Source organism: Condylura cristata, unplaced genomic scaffold, assembly GCF_000260355.1.
Source record: "Condylura cristata isolate star-nosed mole 26May11 unplaced genomic scaffold, ConCri1.0 scaffold00027, whole genome shotgun sequence".
In the NCBI taxonomy this organism is placed as follows: Eukaryota; Metazoa; Chordata; class Mammalia; order Eulipotyphla; family Talpidae; genus Condylura; species Condylura cristata.
The window spans coordinates 29,675,290-29,696,086 of NW_004567128.1; the positions used below are offsets into that span (position 1 = coordinate 29,675,290).

General features: G+C 36.9%; 1 protein-coding gene across 1 annotated transcript in view; it reads right to left on the reverse strand.

Moving 5' to 3' along the window:
• Positions 1-20,797, reverse strand: part of SHROOM4 (shroom family member 4) — a 208,961-nt gene that overhangs the window by 103,381 nt on the left and 84,783 nt on the right. The window contains exon 2 of the mRNA XM_004690046.2: positions 15,864-16,015. Within this exon, the coding sequence (XP_004690103.1) occupies positions 15,864-16,015 (152 nt within the window). The remainder of the gene's footprint in view (positions 1-15,863; positions 16,016-20,797) is intronic.

Genomic DNA, 20,797 nt, shown 5'->3' on the forward strand with positions numbered 1-20,797 from the left:
GAACAGTTTCCTTATACAACTAGAATAAATTCACACTCCTCAGCAGAGTTTAAAAGGCCCTTTGTGATTGAGTCATCTACCTCTTTAACTTCATATCATTTTACACTTCTTCTGCTTGCTACAATCTAGTTTTAATAGCTTTCTTTCCAGTCCTTGAATGCACATTTAAGCTTTATACTCAATAGTCTCTATATTCAATATTCTTCTGCCTGGAGTTGTTTTTCCCCATATCATTATAGAAGTAACTCATCATTTAATTCTTAGCTCAAAAATCTTTAGAGGTATCTTCCCTGAACTAGCTAAAGTCTCCTCTAATTCAATTATACCCATCATATCCACATTCAATGACCTAATATGTGTTTCCAATGCTTTGTTTTCTCATAGCCCTTATCACTAACTGATATATTTGTTTATGATTATTGTTTAATCCCCCCATATCCATTATACTGCCCTTTGGGGAAAATCTTCCTCCAGTGGCTTCACTTACATCTACCCTAATAACTCCCGATCTAATTATTGGATCCTTGTTTCTTTCCTGTATATGATAATTATGATTACAATAGTTTGGTGGACATTTCTAGTCAGAGGGCTTACAGACACTTCAACCTCCACATCTCCCAAACTGAACTCAAAATTTACCTTCTTTCTGACATAATATATATATATATATATATATATATATATATATATATATATATATATATGTATGTATATATAATACCTAGTTAAATGCTCAATGTGTACTGGGTACTTAACAAATTCTAGTTTTTCTATGTCTGTTCTATTAAGCAAGAAACTCTGGACTCATCTTTGACTTAAAGATTTCTTTCTTTTACTGAATCCATCAATCCCCTCAATTTCCAAGTATTTGGAAATCTGACAACGTAACACCCCTAGGATTCTCCACTTCTAGCTCTAAATCCAGTGACCCTCATTGCCCTTGCCTGTCAGACATTCATTCTATTCAGTTAGCTATTCAATGAGTATTCAGGAAGTAACCCTGTTAGGCACTATAATGACTGCACTAGAAGTACAAGAATGAATAGTATATGTACACTGCTCACAATTTATAAGGGAAAAAAGATAAGGGAAGAGACTATTACAACTTCCAATAAGGAGTTTTAGATAATGGAAATCAGAGAGTGTTGTTTGTAGCAGAACAACTTAATACTGTTTGAGAATAAAAGAACCAAGGAAAGCATCTAAGGGGTAAAGCGTAGGTCAAGTTTTGAGTGCTGAGTAAGAGTTAGTGAAGCAAAGAAGAGGAGGGAGAGTGGCTTTCATTCCAGGAAGAAGTAGTAGAGTATGAAAAGGGAGAGATTTGGGAAGCTGATGTTACAGTTGAGGAAGGATATCAGTTGAATATGACAATAGTATGTGGCAAGTATGTGTAGATAAATACAGATTATATCCTAGAGGGTTTTGGTAAATCACTAAAATTTTATATTTTATAGAGGAACATTGAAAGGTTTTCACTGAGTTGAGTAAGGGTTTCATGCCCAGATTTACACTTTGCAGAGTAGAGAATAAATCAAAGAGGTAGGAAACATGGCAATACAGAGGTAGATAAACTACTTGAGAGATTTTTGCAGTGACCAAACAAGAGAGGAAAATTTGAAATATTCTCAGTGTTAAACATCCCCATGACATGATTAATTAGATATAGAGGTAAGTATTTGAGAAAGCTGAGTTTTCAATAATGAACTATTTGTTAAACAAGAGTAGAAAATGATCTTATTAGGTGTTGAACATGAAAGTTAATGGGATTAATATGAATATTTGGAATTTTTAAAATATTCTTGCAGGTTTCCATCCAAATAGAGATGCCCATAAAGAAGTGGCACATTACTGGAGAATGGTATGGGATGAAATGGGAGATTTAGAAGTCTTGTTTGCTGAATCATGACAATGAATTAAAATCACACCGTGTATAATGTGAGACAAATACCTTTTTCAGAACTAATAGGTAAGGAGAAAATAGAAGAGGATGAAGCATAGAAAATGTATGATAAAAGAAACCAAAGAAAAACCAGGGAACTGATAGTGTTATTGGAGGTAAAAGAAGAGGAAATTTTGGCAACAAAGCAGTGTTCAATGTTACTGAGTGCTGAAGAAAGTTTGCATTGAATGAAATGGGGTGGAATAGTCTCTCTTACCACCACGTTTGTATCAATTCAGAACCTCAGAATATAACCTTATTTGGAATCAGGGCCTTTGCAGATGTAATTAGTTAAGATGAGGTTATGCCACATTAAGGTAGATCTTAAAACCAATGACTGGTGTCCTTATAAGAAAGCCATGACCACCCAGAGACACACAGAGACAGAAGGGAAAATACCTCGTGCAGACAGAGGCAAAGATTAGGGTGATGTGTCTATGAACCAAGGAATGCCAAGGGCTGCTGGCAACCAACAGATCAGAATGAGGCAAAGGATTCTTTCCTAGAGACGTTTTACAAAGAGCATGGCTCTGCCAGCACCTTGACTTCCCATTTTTAACCTCCTGATCTGCAAAAGAATTTGTGTTGTTTTAAGATGCTAAGCTTGTGGTCCTTGGATATGGGAGTGCTAAGATACTACTGTGGGAATGAGGTAAAACAAGAACTGAAAAAAAGTTCATTGCTTTAAATAATTAGTGGGTCACTGTTAATATTGGCGATTCACCTGAGATATATGGGAGACAAAATTAGATTGTTATGGGTTGGTTTGGTAAGTGGAAGGTGATAGAGAAGAGTGACTGTACATGTTTTCAAAGTAGTTAGGCAGTGAGAGAAGAAAGTGATATCTGAAGACAAATAAAAGTTTGAGATAGTTTGTTTTCTAGATGAAAGAGAGCTGAGCCAGTTTGTAGACACAGGGGCAGGAACCAGGGCAAAGGGAAGAATAACAGGCTGTCAGTAGGTGGTAAAGGGAGAGTGGGAATTAAGTATTTTAAGGAAGAACTGAGTATGTACAAGGAAGAACTGAGTATGTACAAGCGAGAAAATTATTTTTTTAATGTGTATGTATCCCTTTTGGGTTCAGAAACATGAGAATAGGGAAAAGTTATTTAGAACCATCTATATAGAGTTTTCAGTATTGGAATGAAATATTTGGACTTAATTCTGGAGGTGATTGGAAGTTTTTTTGAGAAAGGGAATGACATGACCCAGGCTAAGCACAACCACGATTACATAACTCATGAGATTTGCTGGGAGCACAATTACTGCTGATTGAAATGAATACAAAGATGTGCTTTAGTGAGATTCATTTGGCAGAACTGCAAAGAATGGGTTGGAGGGCATCCAGACAAGAGTTAATGAGTCCCTGGCAGTAGCAGGAAGACAGTAAAGGAGATAGATGAGATGGATATTAGAAACACTGCAGAAGGCTCTCAGAAAGAGCTTGGAGACTGTTGGAGATGAAAGACAGAATTGGATTCTACACTTGTGAGCTTGACTTACAGGGGTGGGAAATAATCCATGGACAGAAATAGGGCTACCAGCAGGGGAGGTTGGGTAAAGGATAACACATACTTTGAAATGGCAGTCTGCAGCTCAGGAAGAAGATAAAGTTGGTCAGAGGGCAGTCTCTTATATCCAGGAGATAGATGAAATCCTTGGAAGTGGATCAATTCATGAAAGAATTGGCTGAGAAAAACGATAAGGTAAAGGATAGAATCACAAAGGCATTTTGGGTGTGAGAAGATGTCATCAAGTGCAAGGAAACTTTCCAGAGGACATAGAAAATAAGACATCCCACAAATAGTGGATAGAATGTTTGATGGGTGAGCAGAAGCTGCTGGCTTAGTCTTATCTCTGTCAGTTCCAAGATGTATGACCTTCGGAGGATCCTTCCTCATCCTGGACCTCTGATTTTCACCTATAAAATGAGGTCATTGAGCACACTGATTATGAAGTTCCCTTTCTAATTTGACTATATTTTCCTTCAAATGGAGCTTGACTTTAGTGTCTGATTAGTCTCTAGCTTAGTTGAGAGAGGTGGAAACCTTTCCAGATCTAGGATTAACACAGGAAAAGCAAAGGGACACAATTAAGAAGTGAGAAGTAAACTGATTTGGAACTGTCTTTTACAGCTTGAGTTATCAAAATTAATGACTATTATGATGGAAAATTATTAAGGCACTATATAATATATATTAATACTGTTGTTAAAATGCTAGCTATAAAAAGAAAATTTGTGATAGTTTTAGTACTATTGTACTTACTACTTCAACCAGTACTGAAGATAAGCACTATCTTCCTTTCATTTACTCAGGGGAGGGAAAAGAACAGTTACCAAATCCTTTCTTTGTTTCAGATACTTCCATGTAATTGACTAAAATGCAGTTTCCCTAGGGCAGGATTTTCCTTTTAGATCTGTTGATTCACTGCATTACCACCAATACCTAAAACAGTGCCTAGACATAGTGGACACCTGATAAATATTTTTTTTGAATGACTTAGAAAAGTCATTATACAAAATGTCATTTAATCCTTACAACAAACTTGTAAAAGACAGTAGCTTTGCATTATGCAGGTGGGAAAAGGATGGTCAAAAGAGGCTCCAGAAGTTTGCTCCAAGCGTCAGCGAGAGGGGTAGTATAGTGGCAGGGTCAAGCACACAGACTAATGCTACATGTGGACTGGATATGTGTCTGTTTTATTCTCCATGTACTCGGCAGAAACAAACTCAGTATCTATTGCTCAATATCATTTGGCAGGCATAATTAGTATCTTCTGAATAGGAGGATGGGAGTACGGATGTGTGTGAGCACAAACTCTCCTCATATTCCTCTATACCAACACACCAAAGTCCAAAATTAAAGTTGAATCTCAAGAATGCATCAATCTGATTTATGTGTTTGTTGGTTTAAACATTCTGTGATTTTTGATTCATTCTCATTTGTAGAGTACGAAAGGCTCTCTTTCAGTCCTTTAAACCTATAGATAGAGTCTCAAGGTCTTCTGCTTTGGAGGATACTTTTTTTTTTTCTTTGGAGGTTACTTTAAACAAGGATTCAGCAAACTTTTTCTGTTAAGGGCCAGGCAGTAAATATTTTAGGTATTGAGGGTAACAGTTCTCTGTTGCAGCTACTCAATTCTGCCATTGTGGTATAAAAATACCTATAGACAACATGTAGGTGGATGAGCATGGCTGTGTTCTAATAAAATTAAAAGCAGGTGGGAGGCCAGGTGTGATCACTGGATCATAGTTTACCTACATCGGGGTTATAATATTACTTTTATTTTCCATTCTTTTAACCTTTCCAGGACTTCTCTAACACTATGTCAACAGTGAAATTCCTTCTTTCCCTAATACACGAATATATGCTAAGACAACTACAGTTGTAACAATGTTTTCTCCTTCCATATAATTGTAGATGGTAGGGGTATAATAACAGCAACTGAGAAAATCCAGCTAGGGAGGTTGGCAGGTAGCCTGGACAAAGTCCTAAGACACAGCAGTTCCTTTCATAATAGTGTTGATCCAAGATCTGGCCATCAGGTTTGTAAGACAAAAATTAGATTTTTTTTGATAAATGTACTTAGAGCTGATCGTCTACTTAGAAAACAGGCTTTCAGGGCCCTACATGATGGTAAAACAGGTTGAATTGTGAAGCTTGCCACAGCCACTTCAGTGTGAGTTTGATCCCCAGCCAGGAAGGCTACGTACATGGTGCTGCAGATCTCTTTGTACCCGCCTTCTGCTCCCCTCAGCAGTGTATTTCAGTCAATCTGCCGGTTCTGTTCCCTGCTCTGTCTCTGGTGAATCCTCTTACCCCCTGCACCTCTGGCCTGTGTCCCAGCTCTTGTTTGCATAAATAAATAACCCTTTAAAATAAAACAGGCTTGCAAATATTCATAGTCTTAAAAGACTGGATGTAATTTCATATGCCAATTTAAGTGATCATAAAATATGTAACTATCAAGTAGACTAGACCAGATACTTGTATTCTCTTATGCGGACATCAGGAAGTATATGTTAAAGCCGACGTCTTCCCTGTGTACCAAGTGCTGCTGACACAGCAAAGTACAGAGCAGCCCATTTCCTTGTGGTTCTTCTCATTCAGGGATTGGCAATTTTTTTTTTTTTGCTGTAAAAGGGTTAAATCATAACTACTTTTAGGTTTTTCTGTCCTACAGTTTCTGCCACAACTGCTAAATTTTGCTGTTGTAGTACAAAAGCAGCCATAAACAATACCTAATTGAATAGGTATGGTTCTGATCCAATAAAATGTTATTTATGGACACTCAAATTTGATTTTCAACATAATTTTCACATATCATGAAATACAATTCTTATGATTTTGTCCCCAGCCATTTAAAAGTATATTTTAAAAAACCTCTCAGCTAGCAGGCCACACAAAAACAGGTGGTAGGCTGTAGCTTTCCAACCCCTGGTCTAGTCTAATGGGAAAAATAAATGCAGATTATTTCAATACAATGTGATAAAGGTTATAGTTCTGTGGGAGCCAGAGAAAAACCACCTAATTCAACTCAGCATCAGTATCTTAGATACAACAATTCCAGAGCTGAGTCTTAAAGAATGTTAATGTGAAAGCATTAAGTAGGCAAAGTAAGCTCCAGAATGCATAGAATAAAAAGCAGCACAGCACTGAAAAATGTCACATAAATATGGGCAGATGGTATTGCTCCAACATAAAGGAGAAGGTAAAGAATACTACTGATGGATGAGGTTGCAGATATGGGTGATGATAAAGATATAAAATGTCTTACAAACCATGTCTGCTACTGACAAGTTTTCAGCTGGGGACTCATATAAAGTGATCTGTATTTTCTCTATTTCTGTGGCAACACATTGGAGGAGAGATCTGAGACAACTGATTGGCTACTGAAAAGGTCCAGGGGAAAGAAGATGAGGGTCTCAACTAGGGCAGTGGCAGTGCAAATGGAGAAAAGAGTATACATTTTTGAAATGTCTAAAAGGTCAAATCAACCCAGGTTAGTGAGGGAGAGCAAGGAGTCAGAAGGTCTGCTTTTCTGCTTTGGGTGGCGAGATGGGTGTCCGTTACACCGACCACTACTGGGAGTGTAGAGGGTTTGATAGGCTCTGTAATTGAACATCCAGATTTACACACATTGCATTTCAATGTTTGTGTTGGAGTTTCCTGTAGAGATTTTTTTTTTTTACCAGATTGCTGTGTATATGAATTTGGGAGAAAGATTAGAGCTAGTGATACAGTCAAGAGCACAGAGGTGGTAGTTAAAACCATGAATGAATGCAGTTACTCAGACTAAATAAATTGAGAAAGGAGCGGCATGAGCCATGATGAGCAGCAGGAGACTGACAGAATACAAGAAAATGATATTTGAGGTGTTGATGAAATTGAAGAGCAGATGTAGAGATAATGAGACATGGGAAAGCTAGAAAAGGTTGCCAGAGGGTTGGATTTAGTCTTTTTTTAAAAAAATTTATTAATTTACATATCTATTTACACTGTTATTCATTTAAAACAATGTTTACTCCCCCCTTGTTTAGTATTAAATGTTAATGCATAAATATTTAAAATGTTTATTATCACTTTTAAAGATGTGATATTGACTCACTGCAGTGTATATGGTTCAGGGAAACAGGTTCACACCTCCTTGGATGCAGTCATCACAGCCACCAGCACAATAGGTCTTGGGCCCTGTCTCCCACTTTTTTCCCACCCCCATATTCCTTCCCTCTCTAGTGGCCTTAATTCTGCAGGGCTCATTTTGGTTTAGACTTTCTCCTTCTTTTTGTTTCTCTATATAACAAAATGAGTGAAATCATCCAATATTTGTCTTCCTCCTTCTGACTTAGTTACTCAGAGTATATCCCTTCAAGCTAGTGTTTTTGCATTCTTTGAGTAAATACCAAGAAGTGCAATTGCTGGCTCATATGTTAGATTTATTTAAGAGGTATAATATTGTTTTCCATAGGGGTTGGACCAGTCTACATTCCTATAAAAAAGTTTTGTTTTTTTTTTAAATAATTTAATAGTTTGTTTTTACATCATTTTGTGCCTTTTCCCATCTCAGTTGTAATCCCTGTGGACTTCCCATCACCAAATCACCCATGTGCCATCACCATAGTCCAGTGCAATTCCCCCCACACCATTTTTTTATCTCATTCCCCATAAAATGTCTCTGGTATATAGTTGTTCATTATTATTATTTTCTCCCTTGGTCCTTTATGCGCCTGCTATGAGTGAAACCATCTGGTTTTTTTCCTTTACTTTCTGGCTTATTTCATTAAATATGATCCCTTCCAGCCACATCCATGTTGCTGCAAAAGGCAGGAGTTTGTATTTTTTGATTGCTGAGTAGTATTCCATTGTTTTTATGTGCCACATCTTTTTAATCCAGTCATCTACTTTTGGGCATTTGGATTGTTTCCATGTCTTTCTATTATAAATATAGCAGCAATAAACATGGGGATGCAGGTGTCTTTATAAATCACAAAAAGGTTTTAAGGGGTCCTTTTTCTCCACAACCTCACCAACATTGTTTTTTTTTTTTGTTTTGGGGTTTTTTTTGGGTCAGTCTCATGATAATGATTTAGTATCTCATTGTGGTTTTGATTTGTATGTCCTCAATAAGTGATATTGAATATGTTTTCTGGTGCTTATTTATATGTCTTCTTTGGCAAAGTGTCTATTTAGATTTTCTCTCCATTTTTTTGGACTGCTTGATTTTTCTTGTTGAGTTTTATAGTTCTTTATGCTTTTTAGATATCAACCACTTCTGGTATATATGATTTACAAATATTTTCTCCCAATGCAGTGGGATGTCTTTTCATTTTTCTGATAGCTTCTTTCACTGTAAAGATGTTTCTCATTTGTATGTTGTCCCATATGTCTATTTTTGCTTTTATTTTTTCTTGCCATTAGAATTGAGTCTCAAAAGATAAGCATGAAACCAATGTTGTGGAGTGCCTGTGTTTTCTTCTATGTTTTTATATGCTTTCTGTCTTACGTCTAAGCCTTTGATCCATTTTGAGTAATTTTTGTTTATGGTGTGAGATAGTGGTTCAGTTTTTTTTTTTTTTCCTACTGTGGTTGTCCAATTGTCCCAGCACCATTTATTGAAGAGACTTTCCTTTCTCCAGTGTATGCTTTTGGCTTAACTATCTATATCAGCCTGGGTTTATTGGTTTATTTCTGGACTCTCAATTATATTTCTCTGGTATGCATGACTGTTGTTTTGATTCCTATAGCCTTGGAGTATATTTTGAAGACTGGGAGCATGATATATCCTTTTTTTTTTTTTTTTTTTTTTTTGTGTTGAGACAGGTCCTTTCTGTCAGGGGATTTACATGGATACTGTTTTTTTTTTTTTCTTTTTTTTTTTTTTTTTTTTTTTGTCAAGACTGTGTTGTTTACTTCACGTCTTTCAGTAATGATTAGTGTATTTTACTTGAAGATTTCCATTTAAATTTTGAGAGGATTGCAGTGAATGTATATATTGCTTTGGGTGGGCTGGGCATTTTAGCTATACTAATTATTCTAATACATAAACATGAAATATCGTTCTATTTCTTTACGTCTTCTTTTATTTTAGCAATGTTCTATAGTTTTTTTATTGAGGATTTGTTCACTGGTTCCTTTGTTAAGGTATTTATTTATTTATTTATTTATTTATGCATGCATGCATGCATGCATATAAGAACTCGGGTGTAGGCCAGAGGTGGGAGAGGGCGTAAAAGGATTCACCAGAGACAGGCTGGAGAGCAGAGCAGGCAGATCTACTGAGATACACTGCTGAGGGGAGCAGCAGGCTAGAGAGGAAAGGTCTGTTGTACCATGTGGGTTAGGTCCCTGGCTGGTGATAGTTTGATAGCGCTGAGACTTTAACCCCTAGGCCACCTGAGGATTCATTCTTTCTTAACCAATTCCTGAGAATTAAGTTCTAATGCTGCAAGACAGTTGTTTTCAAACTATTAGCTTTTCATCTGGAAAGCTTTTTAAAACACATTGCTGGGCACCAACCCCAGGGTTTTAATTCAGGTGTTTTATGGTGGTATCCAATAATTTGCATTTGTAATAACATTTTCAGTGATGCTGTCTGATGACAGCTACAGGTCCAAAGTATCCACTGTACCTATCAAAATAACTTATTCCTTAAGGCATCTAGCATGTTCCTAATTATGTTCCATCTTTGGGAAAATTGAGATAATAGTCACTCAACTTATTTTCTTTATTCTGTGATTCACATAAGAAGCCCTGATGGAGGAAAACTAGAAGGTGTCAGGGTTGTTTGGGACAGGGATCATACTTTTGTTGCTCGTGACTGAATCACCAGACTCTAGCACAGCATAGGACAGATATTTAATAAACACTTGTTGTCTGAAAGGTTGTCAAAGTCCATGGTACAGACAGGGGAGTGCGTTGCTGACATAGAAATTATTTGGAAACTTTTTGTGACGTATATGCCTAAACCAAGGCATATGAATATACAGTCTTACTTTTTCACTTTATCATTTAATACAATGCCCTGAAACTTTACCCACACCATCAAAATTGTTTGTATCCATTTTCTTTTTAGGTACAGGTCTGTCGCTTCCACCATATACATTTACTTTCTTCCATGCATTTCTAAGAATTTTATGTGTTTGAGTACTATTGTGAATGGGGTATATTTCTCTTTAGAGTTGTGGTTTGCTGTTAGTTTAAAGATAAATTTGTGTTTCATTGACTTATCCTTTGAACTAGTAGTAACACCTTATAATTTCCTTATTAATTAAATAAAATAGTTATATGATTATGAGTTATATGCTAATGTTATATGATTATGAGTTATTGATTTATCTTTTTAAATTATTTTTAACATTTGCAATGGATCATTGCAGTTCAGTATTACTGAAGTATATTTAATAGAATTTCACTTATATATTTTCATCTAGTACACTGGGTAGAATATTCTTTTTTTGGAGCAGTTTGTCAGATATTGGGTTCAGAGTGTTGCTAGTTTCTAAAACATTGTGAATAACTGCAAGATTTTCAATTTTTAATAGCTACATAGAATTGAACTATATATAACAAGTACCATAGGATTGAAGTATAATAGTGCTAAAGAATTTAACTTTGTTATTCTTAAAAAGTTTGAAGCAACTCACTGATAAAAACATCTGACTCTAAAGTGTATTTGGAAGTTTTTCTTTGATAACTATGTTTATTGTATCTGTAGTTACAGATCTAAATGTTTAAAATGTAATATTTTATTAGAGACTGTAAATTATCCTGAGATTTTCTAGTTTATTAACATATAATTTTAATAGTATTCTAAAATTTAAGAAATCTTCTTTGTATTTGTTGTGATACTCCATTCATCATTCAAATTTTATTTATAATTTACCTTTGTTTTCTTAATTAAATTTGGAGAGGTTTATCTACTTAATTCATCCCCCATATAAAACCTACCCCTTGGCTTTATATTATATTGGATTCTTAGTCATGAAATTTAATTCTTCATCTTTATTACTTCTGAATACTTCTCTCAAAGTTTTGATAAGTTTCTCTCATTTTTGTTCATTTTTATTAATCTGCTACTCTTTCTTTAGGCTAATACTTGCATATAAATCTGCTCTTAAATATTCAAGACGTTGAACATTCTGCCTAGTTTTTGCTTTAATTTGTAAAAGGCTTATATTATCATCAGAGAACAGGGCAAATGTGATTTCTACTTGTATGTGTCTCCAATGGTGTTCTTTGTGGCATGCCAAACATTCTCTGAACATTTGAAAAGGGGATGTAATCACTGTCTATGAAATATATTTTTGATATTTACTAACAGATCTGATGAATTATGTTTTTTTTCTGATTTTCTAACTACTTTTCTTCTTGTAATGCAAACACAATACCTTTCTTTGCAGGAAAAATACAACACCTTCAATATAGCTTGTAACTTCTATCAATATTAAATGACTGTCTTGGTACCAACATGATTGTATGGCAATTGTTTCTTTGCTTTTTCAAATAGATAAGTGATATGATCAGATGCCTATTTGGATAAGGGATTGGTAGGATAGAGGTGAGACTGACAGATGAAAAGTCATTAAGAAGGCTTTTACAATAGTTCGTGTAGAAATCATGAGTGACTGGACTAAGACAAAGGATACAGACCGCTGTTTAAAAGACTCATGAAGACTTAGAAATGCTTAAACTGGAGGGGGTGTGGCAAGAGAGGAGTGGAGGGTAACATCTAGATTTCTGACTTTGTTGACCATCACCTAAAAGATAGTATAAGAAGAATAACTGGGATGACTTTTCAGAATACCTGTTTTCTAAAGTTCCTTCTCAGATACTTTCTGAGAACACAAAATGAAGTTGTTGAATCTTTGTAGGTTGATTGCTTACTCAAAAAAAGTCCTATTTTAGCATAAAGCATCAGGGTAAATGTTAGATTTCAGGATCACATTTCTTTTATGCGCTAAGATCTATTTCATAAATTTGTGGAACCACTTGGGAAAAAAGACAGAAGGGCTCTATGTTCTCTCCTACCCCTAGGGTAATCCTCGCATGAAGGTTAAGGTTTCCACAAGAGGGCAGTATCACCTAATAAATTGTGTCACTGACCGCCTCCTCCAATAGGGGCTGAGAGGGAGGCTGATAGGGTAGGCAGTGTAGGTTCAGGGAGCCATAGCACCTACCACACCATGAAAATCGGCTCTATCTCAAGCCATATTTATAGTTGCTCTTGAGGCACTGATAGTGGCAGATTTTGCAACAGTAGGGAGCAAGAGGACCCAGAGTTCACCAACGGAAGGTGAGTCGGTAACACACCCAAACACTCTCATTCTTATGACTGGCTCAGAAGTCCCCCTGGATGGTGTCCACACTGTCTCTCCGTGCCAGTATCTGGAGACAGAGAATTGTATTCCCTCTTTAGATCTTTGTCACTACTAAAAGGGTTCCCCAGTGAATCATACCCTCTGAAGGTCATGTTTCCAGGCACACTACCGTTCTGATGGTCTCCTTATTTAACTTCCGGGTTACTCCAGTTATGCTTCTTGCATACCCTAGGGAAAGGAATGGGGTTGAAGTCCATTGAGAGCCCATTATGTGAAAGGCATTTTACGGAAATTGCCTCATTTAATCGTCACTACAACTCCATTATATAGCAACTATCATTTCCCATGTGACTGAACTAGAAAGATACATAGATTGAGTATATATATATATGTGTGTGTGTGTGTGTGTAAAGTAGTAACTTTACATATATGTATATGTATACACACAAATATATATGCAAAGTAGTAACTTTTCCAAATCTATATTGATATATATATGTATGTGTGTATGTGTGTATATATATATGTATGTATATATATATATATATATATATATTCGATCTATGTATCTTTCTAGTTCAGTCACATGGGAAATGATAGTTGCTATATAATGGAGTTGTAGTGACGATTAAATGAGGCAATTTCCGTAAAATGCCTTTCACATAATGGGCTCTCAATGGACTTCAATCCCATTCCTTTCTCTAGGGTATGCAAGAAGCATAATTGGAGTAACCAGGAAGTTAAATAAGGAGACTATCTATCTATCTATCTAGGAGACCATATATATATATAAAAATATATATATATGAGACTATATATATATATATATATGAATGAGACTATATATATACATATAGAGAGAGAGAATATATATACATATATATAGAGAGAGAATATATACACACACAAAGAAGTAACTTTTCCAAATCCACCAAGCTACCCCTCCAAGAAAGTTATTTAAAACCTAAATCATGACTGATCAATCTTGAGTCAATGACAAAATGTCTGTTATATAAGGAATTATTTAACATGTTACCTCCTATCTGAGTACATGCCTAAGCATGGCTTGAATTTAGGTGCCAGCAGGTAATATAATAAATCAGTGTGATTTATTTATAACCTCACCCTCACTAACTCAAAATTCTTTCCCACTAAGTATTTTCTTCTTAGGATACATCATATGGATGTAGAACATGAGAATGATGGAAGAACTAAAGATGGCTTCTGTGTTTCTGACTTGATCGACATGTCGGTTCTAGTCATTAAGATAAGGAATTTAGGAGGAGAAAATGACATGCCTGATTTTGAGCACTGTATGCTTGAAAACTTTCGAGACATCTAAATATTCCAACAGGAAGTGGACTTGTGTGTGTGTGTGTGTGTGTGTGTGTATAAAATAAATATATATATATAGAGAGAGAGAATATATACACACACAAAGAAGTGTTTACTTATTTATTTATATACGTGTGTAATATATATGTATGCACGTATACATGTATATATGTATATACATACATCACACACATCACATATATGTCACATATATACCATATATACATATCATACATACACCACATATCTATATACCATATCTCTATCTCTATCTATCTATATACACACACACACACATATCCCATATATGGGATATATATATATATATATATATATATATATATATATATATATATATAGTGTGTGTGTGTATATGTGTGTGTGTGTGTGTCATATGTAAATGATAATTGAAGCTCTGGGACTGGGTAAGATTTTTCATGGTATATGAATGAAGTTAGAAAGAGTAGAACTAGAGGAAAGACCAACATTTGAGGGATGCTCAAAGAGATAGCAGGTATTAAAGGAACCTTGCTTTAAAAAATGAACAGAGCAATAGGAAAAGAGCAAGGAAACGGGGAATTCAGAGCAAGAGAGGGGAGTTATTCACAAAGAAGTGATCCAGAGTAACCATGTTAAATGCTCTGTAGAGCCATAGATAATGAAGACTGAAAAGAATCCACAGGTCTTGACAATTAGCAGTCATGTGTCGCCTTGAACAGAATAGTTTCAGTGGTATTTGCAGGGTCAAATTTCAACTACAGTTTGTGGAAAGTTAAATGGTAGGAGACAAATTGGAGGCAATGAGTGCAGACTTTACTTTTAAGAACTGAGTATGAACAAAAGAAGAAGAGGCACAGTAGCCAGAGGGAGAAGTGTGATTGTGGGAAGACAATCTGCAACTTACATTCTAACAAGAATAAAATGGAGAAATGTAGACATGCATATAGAATAAAGGAAACATACTGTTAGAAATGGCTCCAGAGTACTGAGCAAAAGTGCAGCAGCATGAAGATGAGGCCCTAAGGACAGTTCACCAGTAGGTAGATGCTTTGGTGGCAGAAAGACTGTGCCCAGCTATGTCCTTATTATCTTTCTGTATAGGCTACACCACTTACCTGGAATGCCCTTCCCCTTCTGGGGGGTTTATTTGTCAAGTTTTACCCCCGATTAGCTCGAGTTTTAAATTCCCTGTGAAGTTTTACCCCATCAATCTCTTCTGAAGAGTTCTTTATTGAATTCTAACAGAAATTTCGATCTGAGCAATTCATTTGACATTTCTAAAAGAACACATTGCCAGCTAATTCATTTGTCATAGATGTGTCTTTTCTCCCCTCTTAGACTGTATACTCTTCAAGGACAGGGTTTCTTTCTTGGTGTTTTCCACAACCACCAGAGTGCCTACAGTGACTGGCTATAGGGTGTCATTAAGTCTCTGAGGTTGAGCACTGGCATCTTATGAAGGAGGAGAGAGAAAAATGCTAGGAGTAGGTAGGCATTTGGTGTGTACTTTTGTCCTCTAGTAACAAATAAGGAGACTGAGAATTTCAGAGGGAGAATAAATTTATCCAAGGGATGGCATGGGTAGTACGTGGTAATGTCAAGATTTGAACAAAGGCCCTTTCTCTAATGCCATCTGCTTCAGCTTATGCAAAACTCTTCTTACAAGATACACCACTTCTCTTGATGTTGCTAGAGATGAGTCTACTGAGGTTATGAGCCAGTGGTCTCAGTGTCCCCTGCCCTCTTACAGTGAGCTTCCCTGTACCTTACCTCCTGACAATCAGCTTCAGGATCCGGAAGGAGCCTTTGATGAGGATGAGGGCCTCTTGGCGGGAGCCATACAATGGAGTGCCATTGATATTCACCAGCTCATCACCAGTCCTCATCTTCCGGGACAAGGCTGCCTTGCCTCCATCTTCAATCTGTGTTGCAGAGAACAAAACAGAAAGCAGGTGGTGAGGTATCTCCTTCCTTCAAATTCTACTTCCTGACTCTTTTCACATCTAAGCCACAAGTTGTACTGGGGTGTTGTGCCAGGAATCTCCAGGGAGCAGTTAAGAAGCTGATTACAAGTCATTATTTGGTGAAGGAAAAGCTTGGGCAAGCCCTTGAGGAAGGAGGAAACACAGAACTAATGTAACCCCTGCCCTGGAGGAATCCGCAGATCATCCAGGAAGACATGCACTTCTAAAAAAGAAAATGATGCTTGGAAGAAACCCTACATTGTGGGCTAAAGTAGCAGCAGCGTGGAGCAACATGTGTACACACATGAGAGCCAAAAGTGCTAGGATCCAGCAAAGTGACCTTTGGCAAGTCCTTTCCTATCTTTGGGCAAGTTTAGAAGTCTGGCAAACTTGGATCTGAATCCTGGCTCTGTTTCCTAGCTGAATGATCCGGAGCTAGTTGCCTGACATCTCAGTGTTCCAACACCTCGTACATGAAGTATAGATAACAAGAGTACCTACCTCACAGGGCCGTCAGTATATAAGTGTCTGGGAGCAGCAAGGTGTCCATAAATATGAACTCTGATCGTTAGAGCAAAGGGACTGACTATGAAGACCTTTAAAATGACTTTACACTCAAAATTATGTGAGTGGAATTGCAAATTCAAAGGATACAAAGTATAGACAAAGTAAATGCTTGTTTATCTATGTCTCTTCAACAAGTGCCGGGGACCATGCTTCTAGTGGTAGATAGCAGGCATATATACCAAAAGTTGGCCAAAAGGGTGCTCACTGTTCTACCACAGCCAACAGAACTTTCATTGATCAGGGAAATGCTGGAAAGAAGGTAGTAGGGCTGGGGTGTAGCAGGGAGGGCATTGAAAACAAAGACAGAAATAATAGCCACCAGTGAAGACAAAAGACTGCTAGATGAGGAGGGCGAGTGAAGTGGGAACAAAGGGCCCAGTGGCTTAGTTTAAAGAATTATGGATGCTCTGATGGCTGGGTTGGTGTAGCGACACACACCCAAGGAGGTGTGAACCTATTCCCCTAAATCATGTATAGTGTTGGAAACAAATGTCACCTCAATGAAGAAAAAAAGAAAAAGCCAACCATTGTCTCCAGTGGTCTTTGCTTATGGTTACCATTATATGTAACATTCCTTCTACCACAAAGGTGAGTTCTACCTATTGTAACATCAGTCCCATCTATTCATCCATGAATTCATTCTTCAGGTTCTTAGTGAGTTTCTAGTATGCACAGGGCAACACAGAGTCCTGGAGAAATGGAAAGGAACAAAACACACATAGCTTCCAGCCTCAGGGGTGGGGATATAATCTGAGTTTCTATTTTTCTTTTTTAGTTGTTTGTTCATTATTTTAATCATTACTTCTTTAATTTTTTTTCTTACTGTTTGCAATAGCCAAGATATGGAAACAACCTAAATTTCCAAAAAACAGATGAATGGATTAAGATGTGGTACATATACACAATCAGCAATGAAAAAAATTAATAAATCCATGCCATTTAAAGTGATATGGCTGGAGCTGGAAAAGATAAAGCTCAGTGAACTAAGTCGGAAGGAGAAAGAAAATTATCTGATGATTTCAATTCCTGGACGATAATAGAGAAACCAAATGAAGAGTCAGAAATAGTAGTCTGGGTTTTCTGTCAATGGAGATGGTCAGGTAGGAAGGTAGTAAAACTGGCATAGAGGGGGAGGGCATTGGAAGCAAAGGCAGAAATAATAGCTGCTGGGGTCAGCAAAAGGTTGCCAGAGGAAGGATGGAATCAGAGATATATTTTTTTTTCTCCCTGGAGCAAGGTGGGTGAGGACAAGTAGCCCACACAATGTTCAGAGAGAGGCAGATTCTAAATGTGCCAACTAAGTGCTGGTGTCTGCTGCAGGTAACTCTTTATATACCACTATCTTATTTGAATCTTCCCTTAGATTTTTATAGCATCCTCCCGACAACCTATTCTCATACCATGATGTTAGGCTATTGCTAAGCTTTAGGTTGGGCTACTCATGTGCAATTTGCCAGATGAAACCTCCTGACCTCAGAGAGAAATGTTAATTCAAGATTCTAAAACTCACACCAAATAAATTTAAATTCTGATTAAATCACTGTTACTGCATTTATTGCTGCTAACCCAACAGGTGTTTTTTTTTTTTTTTAAAATTAACCTCTTCTGACAAATCAAAAGTTATCCAAGTGACATTGTGTGTGTATACACACATATACACACCTTTGTTTCAGCACCTGGGCTACTAATCAAGACAAAGCAAGCCAAAATTGGCAAATGGGGAATAACTTTCAGCAAATTAATTAGGATAACACTCTTATTTCCATTGTCATTATCATTATTACTTCACAGTCACTCTGCTTGATGCCAAAAAAAAAAAAAGTAAAGTGCTGTACATGAGTTTCAGAAGTTCCTATTTGAATGACTCAATCCTTTGGCTTCCATGAAAGGCCCTGAGCTTCAGGCAGGGCTTTAGACAGGGATCAGCCATTTGAAAGGGCTTCCTTAGGCTAACAAAGAGCCGCAAATAGGAATGCAACAAAAGAATGCTGATAGATTTTTCTTTCCTGTGGATGTACATTTGTCTTAATTCATTCTAACCCCTTTTTATTCATACAATTCAATTATCCACATTAGTGTGACCCACAGTAAGGCTTCTCTTCAATATATATTGATATTAAGTACCACCCTGGCTTAATCAAGCACTTTGTTTCGTCAACATGTATCTGTTTATTCTAGGCCAGACAATGCAAGGGGACACCTTTTTAAATAAAATGCTTAAAAGCTGCAGCAAAACCTCAGACATTTTGCATTCCCTGCTGCCACTGTGAGTGCTTGCAGGGACTCTTTCTTGGACTACATATCAGGCAAACTGTTCCTGTCCTTTTTTCTGTTGCACATTATTTCTCAGTCACCAGCAGTCACTGGAGAAATATGTTGAGTATAATAAGGCCACTTCAGCACAGTGTGGATTCACAACAACAAAGCAGCAAATTCTGGACTCTCTGCAAAACCCCAGAGTCTAGATGAGTCCAGATGAGGAGATGAAACTTGATTTGGTTGAAGATTCTTTGGACAATTACTCCAAACTAGCTCTTTCTCAGACCCTGAGCATTTACTGAGCTATACAGCTGATACCTTTTTACTCCTGCTGAGTTGTAGATTCTGTTAAAATTTTTTGCTCACTAATCTTTCTCTTTCTCTCTCCATCTTTAGATTCCTGGAATCCCGTATGTCTTCCATTTATTGTTTGACCTCCTGACAGCCAATTCTCCAGGTCAATGGCTCAACCACACATTAGTTTAAACTATAGACGATAAAACAGCCATTCATGTTTCCAGCAAGTGGAAGAATGAAAAGGAAAAGAAAGAAGGAAGAAGAAAGGTAGAGACAAGGAAAGGTATGAATTGGCAAACTCATTGAAAGTAACATGTCCTGCTTGAGAGTCTGAATAGCCTAACTCGATGCTGTCCATTCAGTAAGGCTGATCAGTTTTCCTGAATTAGTTTCAGGGTGGCTTTCTTGTCTCATTTGAAGTGTTGTGAATTCCCAAATTGGACCCAGACACATTAGAAAGTCAATATCAACACAAATCACAAAGTCCATTGTAAGTGATGGTTAGTTTATGTGTCATTTTGGATTATCCATGAGATTGTCAGGCTAGTATGAGTGGACCAAGGGACTTAAAACTGATTGCATAAAGGTCATAGAATCAAAAGCCAGCTGGTGTCTGCAAAGTTGGTAATTTCTGAATGACCTTGGACAAGTCATTTCCCCCCTTTGGGGCCCTCCTTTACTCTTACTGGTAAAATGTGGGAGTCTGACTAGATGATCTCTGACATTCAGTGACCTGTGAGTAGTGAGCAAAATCACCCATATCTTCTTCTGACACAGATAATACTAGGTTTTCTCCATTATACTTTGTCTTCACCCATGTTTTACTCCTTCAAAAGCAACTAATTAACACCCATCTTTCAATTCACTGTAGTTTTAACCCATTGCCTCAGAGCGGCCCACCAAGGGTAGAACACTTTAAAAAGCACAGTTGGGACACTGAGAGAAAGAGATTCCACAAGCCCCATTTTGTGTTAATGAGCTGGCGATTCAGAAATTTTTGATGGGTCTTCAATGAAGCATAAAGTGCTCTGATAGCTGTCAACAAAGTGACAAATTGACCTCTTGAGAGAAAAAGCAAAGGAAAATGGACTTAACAGCACTTACTGACTTTCTAGTTGCTTTTATTTCATCAGATACAACCAGACATGGTTTGGGTATTTTGAATAAATTTTGGAGGTAGGATAAAGTGAAGGGAAGAAATATTAAATCAGGTTGATCTTCATGAAAAATGCTGAAAGCAGGAGAAAGAACATCTGCAAAAGATAACCAATAGGTATTGAACAGCCACCACAATACTGCACAAGCAGCATTGATAATCAGTGACATGAGTGTAAATGTCTCTGCTTGCTACAGACATTTAATGGAAAAAAATAGGCATTTTATAAAACTTTCCTGGTCAATTTTAGGAGCTTCTGGCCAAATTACCAGCCCATATTCCTACTTTAACCAGCTTGTCTATAGTCTAAGAAGGCGAAGAACATAGTTGTTTAATTTGATGTATATTTTTGCAAGTGGACGGAGACCAAGAATACAGCAACTGCCTTTCTTAAAAATAAAATATTATATGAACGCTTTTGTAGCACCCTTTGAAAGAAGGCCCAGCTTTTAGTAAATACC